Source organism: Amblyomma maculatum, chromosome 7 (genome assembly GCF_055883805.1).
Source record: "Amblyomma maculatum isolate TAMU_Amacu chromosome 7, ASM5588380v1, whole genome shotgun sequence".
Classification (NCBI taxonomy): domain Eukaryota; kingdom Metazoa; phylum Arthropoda; class Arachnida; order Ixodida; family Ixodidae; genus Amblyomma; species Amblyomma maculatum.
Genome location: NC_139350.1, coordinates 117,840,109 through 117,852,350, shown reverse-complemented (window position 1 = coordinate 117,852,350; position 12,242 = coordinate 117,840,109). Strand labels below are relative to the sequence as shown.

General features: G+C 46.4%; 1 protein-coding gene across 2 annotated transcripts in view; it reads left to right on the top strand.

The window, feature by feature from the left end:
• Positions 1-12,242, top strand: part of LOC146184533 (phosphatidylinositol-3,5-bisphosphate 3-phosphatase MTMR14-like) — a 108,771-nt gene that overhangs the window by 68,355 nt on the left and 28,174 nt on the right. For both annotated transcript variants that reach the window (XM_084609416.1, XM_084609415.1), the window contains exon 11: positions 10,520-10,590. In XM_084609416.1, the coding sequence (XP_084465542.1) occupies positions 10,520-10,590 (71 nt within the window). The remainder of the gene's footprint in view (positions 1-10,519; positions 10,591-12,242) is intronic.

The following is a 12,242-nucleotide window of genomic DNA, read 5'->3' as shown; positions in this document are numbered from 1 at the left end:
GCGTTGCTAAGGGCCCGAGGTACGCGAGCGTCCCGGCGATAGAAAATGCGGGGGGTAAAGGAGGAGATACAATGGCAGTGTCCGGTCGTGGCGCGGCCGCGCGACACTGCCGGCTGCAAAAAAGTGACGTCAGGGCCTCTCCTCATTTCTTTCCTTCATTCATGGCTCCGACAGTAGTGGCTCGGAACTCGCTACATGCCACCTCCCTGCGTAGCTGCTCGCACCAAGCGACTGCAACCGCGCCGAGGGCCCGCTGTGATTAAAAATGGCGTCGCAGCGAGAGAGAGGCGGCGTGGGGCCGGTCTAAGAATGGCACCACTCTGGACGGTAGCGCTGACATCGAGGAGCTCAATACTTTATAGACGCGTTGCACCATTTAGCGAAATCGACACAAAACGCCACAGCGCAGCAAATGAGCAGAAGAGAGAAAGGCATTTCCAGCTCTTAAGCAGTCTTAAGATCAAGGCTGTAATTTGTTTTTGTTGTATATTCGGCGCTCCTTGTTTGGAGTTTTCGCCTACTGGACCTCTTGCTGTTGCCCAAGTTTCAACTAAGGAGTGTCTCTATGCCATGTTAGCAATCCCTGCGAAAAGGCCAAAATGATTTGCAATCTTTTACGCTGTTACTAGTTGACTGGCCGCCAGGATTAATTATTTAGCTAAGCTCACATTTCTTTTCTCTCAATGCAAACAGCTGTTATTCTTGCTCACACAAATCTTTACCCATACACATGCTAACCATTTAGGCTCCATGTTTTGGGCATGACGCGATAGCGTTAGCGGCTCCCATCTGTGGATATCCTCGCGAGCCTTCATCTGTGTGCAAGCACATTGCTACTCGTCCCCATCATGAAGGTGCAATAGTTAGAGCTGCTGTTCCCAAAGATGCGGGTGCGAATTCAACCCGCGGCGGTTGCTTTACGATGGAGGCGGAAAGCAAGGCGAACGTTTGCTGTACGATGCCAGTGTACACTAAAGAACTCCAGGTGGTCGAAATTTTCGGCCTTCTATCACCTTGCAGTGCATTTAATCACAATATGACAGTGCTAACTATGCGCACTTTTCCCGTAACGTATTGACTGTTTCAGTTCACTGAGGACATGAAGGTACATTTCTGATATGCTAATAATGTCTTGTAGGGACACAATATGCATCGGGGTCAGGTGAGCTCAGCTAGCTCGGTGTAGCGCTTGTGTGTGCCAGTGGGACAAAAAGAATCTGGTGGTTGATCCGACATCAAATGTTGGGATTTTTGTCCCCCCGTGGCTTCGGCCCCCACACCCCTTGGACATTTCCGTTGGGATGACCGAGCTTGGAAAATCGCCCATCATCCTTTCCTGCTCTGCTGCATCATTAACTTTGCCATTCTCTTTCTAGCTTTCCAATTCCCTTTCTTGTTGGTAATTTCTTTTCATGGCGGGCTTGTTGCCACCTGGTCGGACAGAAGATGCATTTGATTGCTTTCTTTTCATAATGTGGTGTGCCTCAAGAAATACTGCAACGAGGTAGCAGCTGCATTCTCTAGAAGAAAAAAGGGTACATGGCCATGGGGTTGATGGGTTTCACGGCCTAACTTTCTTCAAAATGTGACATTTAATTTAAAGTGCGTGTGCCCCGTACAGAATCCTTGGCCGACTGTAAGCGACAGACACGAACCATCATAGCTCTATACCGGTGGCGTCGCAGATATGAAAGCTCTTCTCGAGACGGCTGCGAAAACAAAACTCCGAATCACTGGGCTGGAATAAACTTAAAAAGTTTTTGTATTTTACGTACGGTAATATGATGGCCCTAGTAATAGTGTATTGATTGGCAACGTTTAAATAGATGTGTGTGTGCGCGCGTGCGCGCGTGCGTGTGCGCAGGTATTTGCGTGCATGCGTGTTTGTGCGTGGATAGAGATAGAGGAGATTGTTGACAGCTTCACTTTTCCTTTTTGGTTTGCGTGTAGAGTAAACAAATTGACGCTTTTTCATCACAGTTGCGTGCAGGAAAACTTGCGTTCCGATCCGACCGCAAGGAGGCGGGCAAGTTCTTGGATGATGGCGCGATTATTGAGAAAAGTGGCGTCGAAGCTTGTAAAGCGCACGCTATACTAACTTGGAGGCTGTAGGAGCTATTTTTGATATATCGAAAAGTGCTACAGAGCGCGCTCGAAGGGAGCTAAAGCCACTTACACTAGGAAAGCATTGACAATTTACTTGCGATGATCAATTCGCAATAATTTGTAATCATTAAGTTAATTCATTAGAATTTAGTAGAAAAGAACAATACCGCCAGTGGATTCGGTGCCAAAGTGTACGATGAATTTCGAGCTGCACCTCAGTTACCCTCGACGAATATTACGTCACTCTAGAGGAAATATCAACACCTAATGAGCAGTTGGAGACTTCAACGGAATATTGTGGGAGCGCACTGTTCAAATTAGAGGTATTATTATTGTTCGTAGTGCCGAGCACTGGTAAGCCAACCCGTCGATACCGAGGAATCCAAGCTGCAAGGACGACCTGTTAGCTCAGCCTAGATTTTTATTGCTTCTAACTCTTTCCTCAACTCGGGAAAACAAAATGTCAGGGTGGTGTTAGTAAAACCTCTTTTGAACCATATATTCTTGATTTCCCTTTATTGTTGCATATGTTTAAGTAACCAATAGATTTCTCTATCAGACATGTAGAGCATAATGTACCGTCTTTGCCAAAAGTAACCGAGTAGCCCAGCCGGCTGGCGGAGCAAGCTCAGGGCCAAGCGCGGCGGCGTGGCGGTCGCCCTCAGTGACCTCTGCTCGCCGGCTGCGAGTGTAAGCTTGCTGTCGCAAGGCTGCTCCCTCGCTATCTTTCTTGGGATGATAAAATGTAAGCGGGTAGCATGTGCGGCGCGCGATTTCGTTCCATTAGAATGCTGTGCTAGTCATGGAGGGCGCTGTGCACTGTCAAAACTCGCTCAACGCTGATTTTGGGCTGGCATCGTGAAACTGCGATCTTCGTTAGAATGCATTGCATGTGGAATCCCAGTACACAGCTACCGCAGATGAAGTGATTCTAAAAGTTAGCCCAGTCAGACAGGGCATGATAGAAACCTTAGTTCGGTTCTTCCGCGATTCCTAGTCTGGGATGATCACAATTGTTGAGCTAGAGAGAAAAAAAAAAAGCGAGGCAATAATTTCCGCTGTTTCTAGTGCGGCTATTCTTGACCATGTAATGAGGCGAATCCGTTAATGTCCAATTTGCCGCCTCTTGTTAACGCACACAAGAACATAATAGTTTTCGCGATTGCAACGCCAAAGTGAATACCGAAAATCTGGCAGAGATTTACAAGTGCTTCAAAACATTTTTGGCAATACAGAATGAGTGATGCAATGTCCCCAAGCATAGATCCCCCAAAAGAAACCCTTGCTATTGCGAAGGATGCCTACGAAGACGTTTTTCTTTCACTTGCATTGAAATTCCCTCCTAATTAAGCTTCACCATTTTAAGGCCAGGGAGTTCAGTAAAGACGAGAGTCTCAGGTTTACCAGCCTGATCTTGTGTCGCACTTGAAGGTTCTATTCCAACAACGTATTTATCGAGTCACCGATGCACCACTCTACCAACGACCACTAAACTACCAGTCAAGTTGCTAAGGTAATAGACAGTAACGCAAACGTAGCGCAGTCCAAATCAACTGCCGCTGTGCAGATTTCTTTGCACTTCCAGGACATATTGCTGTTAGGTTGGTCGCATGATGTTCCCTCGTAAAAAAAAAAAAGAAAAATTGAAACGGCCGCACTTATTGAGAAAATGGGTGACATATGTTTAAGGGGTGAGAAGGACATTTTTATGCAGTTCACTCATTAAACAAATATATTGGCAGCAGGTTAACGCCTGAATGTAATTACCAACGCGGAAAACACTACGCGCTTTTTTTACGATACCAAATAGCGGGAAAAAAGGCATGCAGCAAGAGGGGTACATGAAACATTTGGAAGTCTTATTTTTCTCTCCTTCAGGTTGACTTAGCGTTACAGCAAATCCGGTATTGGTCACAACAGATGACTAGGAACCGCTGGAAAAGAGCATCGAGTTTTCTAAATCAATTCCTCGCAATACTTCCCGGATAATCCAAACGAGTAGAAAAATGTGCATTTGTCCATTCGTTGCAACTACGGGCCCCTTCATGGATCACTGCCTAGTCGTGGCGGAGGGGCTTGCGAAACTCGATGAAGTCGTGAGCTCTGCTGTGTAGGGCCACCCAAGATAGACAGGTCACGGCAGAGAGTTCTGACAAAATGTGATTCACTGGAGAAGGTAATGGCAACCCACTCTAGTATCTCCTGCCAAGAAAACCCTATGGCCAGTCACAATACCATTAATGATATGGCGCTGGAAGATGAGCCCCCCCCCCCGGTTGGAAGGCGTCCCACATGTTACTGGGGATGAACAAAGGGCGATTCCTAGTAGCTCCAGGACGAATGAAGCGGCTGGGCTAAAGCCAAAAGGACGCTCAGTTGTGGATGTGTCGGGAAGCGACCGGAAAGTCCGATGTTGCAAGGAGATATATCACATAGCAACATGGAATGTAAGATCTACGACGCAAGGTAAACTGGATGTCGTCAAGCGAGAAATGGACAGATTGAACATTGATATCTTGGGTATCAGCGAGCTCAAGTGGACCGGAATGGGAGAATTTAACTCCGGCGACCATTATGTCTTTTATTGTGGGCACGAATCCAAGAAAAGGAATGGGGTCGCTCTCATAGTAAACAGAAGAATGGGCAAAGCAGTGCTAGGGTACAACCCCAAAAACGACCGAATGATTTCACTTCGGATCCAAGGTCACCCTTTCAACATAAGTTATCCAAGTCTATGCACCGACCACTACTGCTGAAGAAGCTGACTTTGAGAGATTTTATGCGGACCTACAATGCCTTTTAGACCGCACCCCATCTACAGACGTCGTTTTTCTCATAGGAGACTGGAATGCTAAGGTCGGGAGTGAAGAAATATCCGGAATTATAGGCAAGTTCGGTCTTGGCTAGCCAAATGAAGCTGGGCAGAGGCTAGTAGAGTTTTGTCAAGAAAACAACCTGACCATAGCAAATACTCATTTTCAACAGCACAAGAGGCGCCAGTACACAAGGACTTCACTGGACGGTCTGTACAGGAATCAGATCGATTATATTCTTTGCCGGCAGAGATGGAGACGCGCTATACAAGCAGTAAAAACAAGGCCTGGGGCTGATTGTGGCACCGATAATCAGCTTCTTGTTGCCAAAATTAAGCTTCGATTGAGGAAAACGCAGAAAACTAGAAGGCTTTTCAGGTATGATCTGGATCAAATTCCAATAGAATATGCTGTGGAAGTGAGGAATCGATTTCAAGAATTAGATCTAGAAGAGAGATGTGGACTGATGTTCGTGATATAATACAAGAAGTTGCTACTAAGGTAGTTCCAAAGCAAAAGAAATGCAAGAAAGCAAACTGGTTATTTGAAGAGGCTTTGCAAATAGCTGTGGAAAGGAGGATTGCGAAAGTTATGGGGGAAAGAGAAAGATACAAGGTTCTCAATGCGGATTTTCAGAAAATAGCAAGGAGAGATAAGAACGCCTTCCTGAACATACCGTGCCAAGCAGTTGAGGACAACAGCCAATTAAGGAACACAAGAGCTCTGCTTCTGTGCTAAGCTGGGCGTGATAAAGGACAAACGAGGCAAGGACCTCACTGAAGCCTCAGAGATAAAGAAGAGGTGGCAGGAATACACAGAAGAACTGTACAAGAAGGACCCGAATGTGCAAACCCAACATAAGACGGTTGTGATTACTGATCTCGAGCCGGGCATCCTGAAGAGTGAAGTTGAATGGGCCTTAGCCAGCCTTGCTAAAAACAAAGCTAGCGGAATTGATGGCATTCCAGCTGAGTTGCTTCAAAACCTCAACCATGAAGCTGTTAACATTCTGCATACATTATGTCAGAAGATTTGAACAACCCTGCAGTGGCACAGGATTGGAGGAGATCAGTTCACATCCCCATTCCAAAAAAGGCAGTGCCAAAGATTGTTCCAACTACCGCACGATCGCGCTTATTTCGCATACTAGCAAGGTGATGCTGAAAATCCTCCAAGGTAGGCTGCAGCAGTATGTGGATCGGGAGCTTCCGGACGTGCAAGCTGGGTTTCGCAAGGGCAGAGGAACTAGAGACCAAATTGCCAACCTTCGCTGGATCATGGAAAAAGCAAGAGAGTTCCAGAAACCCATCTACTTCTGCTTTATTGATTATGCGAAAGCGTTTGAGTGCGTAGATCACAGCAGATTGTGGCAAGCTCTCCAAGAGATGGGAGTTCCAATTCACCTCATCTGTCTCCTCAGGAACCTGTATGAAGGACAAGAGGCCACAGTCAGAACTGGGCATGGTCTTACTGATTGGTTTCCATTCGATAAAGTAGTGAGGCAAGGCTGCATACTGTCGCCCTGCCTATTTAACCTATATGCTGAGTGCATCATGAGGAAGGCCGGTCTGGACGAGTCTTCAGCTGGAGCGAAGATTGCTGGAAAATGTATCAACAACCTTAGATATGCGGATGATACCACTTTAATGGATGAAAATGAAGTGGAACTCAAGAGACTTCTGATGCGCGTACAAGAAGAGAGTGAGAAGTTTGGGCTTAAACAGAACATTAAAAAGACAAAGATCATGGCGTCTTGCCCTATCTAGTCCTGGAGCATCAATGGACAAGAAGTGGAAGCTGTGACAGATTTTCTCTTCTTGAGCTCCAAGATTACCTCGGAAGGAGACTGCAGCCATGAAATTAGGAGGCGCCTGCTTCTGGGAAAGAGAGCAATGGTTAGCCTTGACCGCCTAGTAAAGAGCAGAGACATTAGTCTGCCAACCAAGATCCGTATAACTCGTGCTATGATCTTTCCAGTTGTGATGTATGGATGCGAGAGTTGGACTGTGAAAAAGGCTGACCGCTGAAGAATTGACGCGTTTGAATTGTGGTGCTGTCGAAGGCTCTTGAGAGTTCCTTGGACTGCCAGAAGGTCAAATCAGTCGATATTGTCGACCATAAACCCTGAATGCTCATTGGAGGGTCAAATTCTAAAGTTAAAGCTCAGCTACTTTGGTCATCTGATGAGAAGAGAGGAGCCGCTGGAGAAAGATTCGATGTTGGGAAAGGTAGAGGGTCGCCGGAGAAGGGGTAGACAGCGAACGCGATGGTAGATGGCATCCTCGAGGCACTGGAGATGAAGTTATGTGATGTTAGGAAGATAGTGAGAGACCGGAAAGCGTGGCGTGACGTGGTCCATAGGGTCACGAAGAGTCGGACACGACTGAACGACTGAACTGGGGAGACTGCAACTGCGGGAGCACTGTACCGATATTAAACGCGAATGCATAACGAAGAGCGCAGCTTCACAGCACAAGACAAAAAGGAGCTTTGAGCTGAGTGGTGCTATGCGGGGCGCCCTTCCTCGGTAGCGCAGCGTTCTGGAGGCGCCAAATCAGAGACCGCACATGATACTCGCCTATTTTTATCATCCTAAGAAGGGGAGCGAGGAAGCATGCTTACGTCAGTCAGCTTACACTCGCCGCCGGAGAGCAGAAGCCAGCGACGGCGATGGTTGCGCCTCAGCCCGGCTCCGTGCCTGCTCCGCCGGCTGCTCGGTTACTTTTGGCAAAGACGGTACCTAGAGCTTCAGTGAATAACTACCACATTTCTAAATCTATCACATTCGAAATAAAAAAAAAATCTTTCAGGGACTCACCTAAGCGCACGTCGTAATTTGTTGAAGGAACTTGTGCCTAGCTAATTAATTGACTTACAAATTAGCACTTTATTTACCGCACCGCAGTGGACAGTGAGGAGTTAAAAGTGTTTCCGCCTACTGGTTTTATATTTTTGAAGCGCAATGCCCTAAAAGCGCAGATTTAGAAGAGTTGGGTGCCTTAGATGGATGCAGTCGTTTAACTTCATCATCGTTCTAAACTTCATTGCATTGGCCGCTCAGTCATAGCCGTAAAGCACTACTGATATAAGCAATGAATGAAAGGCAAACCTGCTGAGGTGGCTGAGTGGTTAGAGTGTTCGACTAACTGATCCCAAGAATGTGAGGTCAACCCGGTCGCCGGGTCACTTTTCAATGGAGGACAGAAGCAAGGGGCACGGGTGCTCTCTGTCATGTAAGTACCGTCTTTGCCAAAAGTAACCTTTAGCAGCCCTGCCGGGCAGCGGAGTAGGTGGTGGCCACTCCTCCCCTGCTGCGAGTGTAAGCTGGCTCACGTCAGCATACTCCCTCACTATCTTTCTTGGAATGATAAAACCTAAGCGGGTAGCATGTGCGGCGTCAGATTGAGTGCCTTTCGATCACTGTGCTACTCGTGGAGGGCGCTGCGTACAGCAAAACTCGCTCAACACTCATCTTTAACTGGCACCGGGAAGGTGCAGTGCGCTCTCCGTTAGAATAACTTCTGCGCTGAATACCAGTACTAGTACATAGCTCCCGTAGATGCAATGATGATTAAAAACATTTGCTTTCCTCCCAGCTGAAGTGTTTGCACAGTGAGATCGGTCTTTCCGCCAATTCCCGTTCTTCGATTGTATGCTTCGCTGGCCTAGAGAAGAAAAAAAAAATGCGTCATGTAAATGCTCTCTGAGACAGGATCCCCAAAGAAAGTCCTGCTGTTACGAAGGGTGCCTGCGAAGAAATTGTCCTACTTGCATTAAACCTCCCGCTGACGCTTCACCGTGGTTTCACCAAGGGCAGGGAGTCTCCAATTTGCGAACTTCATCTTGCGTTGCAGTTGAAGATTCCATTCCAACATATTATTTTATGAGTTACATATGGCACCACTCTGCCAGCGGGCATAAAACTACCAGTCAAGTGGCTAGGTGATAGCGAGTGGCGTAAAAACAGTCCCCAGTGTAAATTCCCCGTGTCCGATTATCTGTTCAATTCTAGAAGGTACTGCTTTTAGGTTGGTCACACGGTTCTCCCGTGAAAAGAAAAAAAAAAAGAAGAAAAAAAAACTTTCGGACTTACTTAGAAAATGAGCGACGTATGTTCGAAGTGTGAGAATGAAAATATTTCATGGATTTCGCTCCTAAAATGAGAGCATTAGCAGGAAAGTAATACATGGTCATTATTACTGACGCGGAAAACTTTTGTACATGCGTTACCAAATCGCGCGAAGTATAGTATGTAGCAAATTTCAACTAGAAACAGCTGGAAATTGTTCCTTATTTTTCGCTCCCCCAGATTAACGAAGCGCCACAACACAACCCGTCGGGGTGACAACAGACGACTAGGACAGCAGGACAAAGCGCATAGATTTTTCTAAATCCATTACCCACTTTTCCCGACACTACAAAAGAGCAAAAAAAAAGTATTTGCCCAATCGTTGCAAATACGGAAGCAATGCAGGTACTGATAGTAAACGCGACGGCATATTGACGAAGAGCGAAGTGTCACAGCGCCAGCCAAACGATTTGCCGACAATTACGTTACTTCCTAATGCGAAATTTGAGAGCAGCTCATCAGCTGTTTAACCTTTCGATAGATTGAGCAAATGATTTCGTGTAAGACATGCATATACAATAGCAGACACCTTTCTGAATGTTTCACACATATTCCTTCAGGAAACACTCCACTAACAGTTCTTGACTGTCATGAAAGAAGCCCTATGGTTGGAGGAATGAAGAGAGCAATTAAGTTATGAGAGGTTGTGGGAGGCAGCCCGTGGGTCCATAGGAACGTTGCGCGGCGATGAGGTAGCAGCGACTGACTGATGCTGCTGACGCCGCCAGCGAGTCATGACAATAAAGCTCTGCGTTTCGGCTTGGGATGCACGCACCGTGATCCGCTGGTAGCGATCCGGTGCTTCAGAAACCGACGAACACGGTCGCCGCCATGCAGAAAGAGCCCCTGTAAGTGTACCTCAGTGGTAGAGATGTCTGGAACCCTCCGACATGGCGTATACCATAGCCTGAGTCAGATTTTAGGCGTTGTGTTTAGAAAGAATAGTGATCAACGAACGGTTGGCAGTTGGGGATAACGAAGCAAACGAAATTAGGAACTTGGGAGAACAACAGCCCTGTTTGTACCAAGTATGTTTGATTTGAAAAAAAAAAAAAAAATAATCGTGCTGTTCTCGGTTACCAAGCCCCCCCCCCCCCTCCCCCCCCCACCCCACTTCCAAATTCTTCGTGATAATACATGTCTGTACGTGAACGATGCATTAAATAAAAAAAAACACTATCGGTTCTACGATGAATGCCTTCCTTTCTCTCGAATGTTGCTTTTTGAGTAAACATTCTCTTGTTACTTGTGAGTTTGATTAGGTCCCTTGCTTTTAGGTTCCCATAAAAGCAGGTTTTGTCATTATTTAAATGCTACATGTTATAAATAGATCGCAATACGTTTCAGCCTCATGTTTTCTTCATGACAACAAGCAGTCCTATTATTGACACAAGCTGATTAAGTGTCATAAAATATTAACGCTCGATCGGCTTCTGCCATTGAAGTCTATTTTTTATTTACCTCATTTCAGGTTGCGAGTTTTTTGAACAGTTCAAGACGAAGGATTACAACGCAGAAGGCTTGATCTTCGGCTGGAACAAGGTCTCTCTTGCTTTGCAACGTGCTCTCTTTCGCGACCCCAGGCTTTCGCCATTGATAATGTGGGCCCGTTTTAAATTGCTAGCTGTTTCCAGGACGGGATACTCCACTGAAGAAATGGCGCCGCTGAGGCGAGCTGTAACCTGAAATGTTTCAACCTGTCCTGTTGCCCGAAGTGTTTTATTATCGAGTTCAGCGTGAGCTGCAAGATAAGCTTACCGAACGTCTGTTAAGGTCATACGAGAAAACTTGCATTTAAATGGAGAAAAATTCAGCATTTTAGCCGAGGCCGAGAATGAAGCCTTAGTTCACGGTAGTTATACTGGCCGAATTTGTCCTCGGTTTTCATTGCGTGTTCCTCAGCGTCATCGCCAAACTTTGCAAGTATAACTTACTGAGCTATCCAGGTAGAACGAGAGTAAGACCATGGCTTACACTGTATGGAAGAGCACTGAACAAGGCTAGAGGGGGGAAGCCTCAGTTAGCAGGCCGAGCCATCGTTTTAACAAGTGGACTTGTCTTCGTCTGGGCTATCGTGGTTTAAGAATACCTTCCCTACTTTCACTATTATATAGAGTATATAGAGAACACGTTTCCTAGCACAGAAAGCTCTTTTTTTGTAATATCGCGTTTCACATTTTTGGAATACACGAGACAGCCGCTTTTTTTCGTCTGTGAGAATACACTGGAGAAGTAGTAAATAAACTCCTGTAGCACGGAAAGTTCAGTATCGTAGTGGAGTTTCACCGGATTGTTTCCGTTTGACACCAGAGGTGACCGCTTATCTCATTGAAAGTCACGGAATATGCTTTTAAGAGTGCCAAGTCGTCTTTTATGCATGGCAACTGCGCAACGTTCGAAGAAACAAGCCTAAATGAAATCAGTAACTTAAAAACACTGAATTCATCCTTGGCGTGATTTTGAGCCCGATTCCTGTCGTAGAACACGGAGCCTGGTGTGCGCCCATTTAAACCAGAACTGAATTAACTCGGAAATATTGGGGTATTTTTGTTTTTATTGAGGACATGAAATTAACCAATAAATGATGGAAATATTAACCTTAGACTTTACTTTGAAGCCACCATGCAGTGTAGGATATTAGGTAATATTCATGTCTAACGGCTTCGAACATTTCACATTGCCTTTATGTTCTATTTCTCCTCACGTGGTAGTTGTATCCTAAAATGCGCAAAAATTATTTGATTGCAGTAATGTTCTCTTCTGTGTTTGGGTGTCCGCTCGTGGATGAGAGCGGCTTCCAAGAAGGTACTCAGCAGACGGTGCCGTTCAAGATAGCACAACAGGCGTGTATTTGGTTGCCTTGGACATAATACAACACACACACAAAAGACTAACTGTTACGCAGTACGCCGCAACGTACTAGTAGTACCGCGCACGGTACACTCACGGCTTGCAAGCCGTTAAAAATCGGGCCAGGCGCGCACGACTGCCCGTAAATACGGGGAGCCCTCGGGCGACCGCGGGAGCTTCAAACCACGCGACTGCTCACAGACGCGGCTCCGTTCTAACTCGAGTTCCCTCCCCGCCGTAGCGTAGCCCCCCGACGCGCAGCGCTCCCTCTTTGTTTTACGAGCCGTGTACGTTTTACTTTCACGCGACAGACAGCCGAGATCATCGCCTCTCCCCGCGGGGGC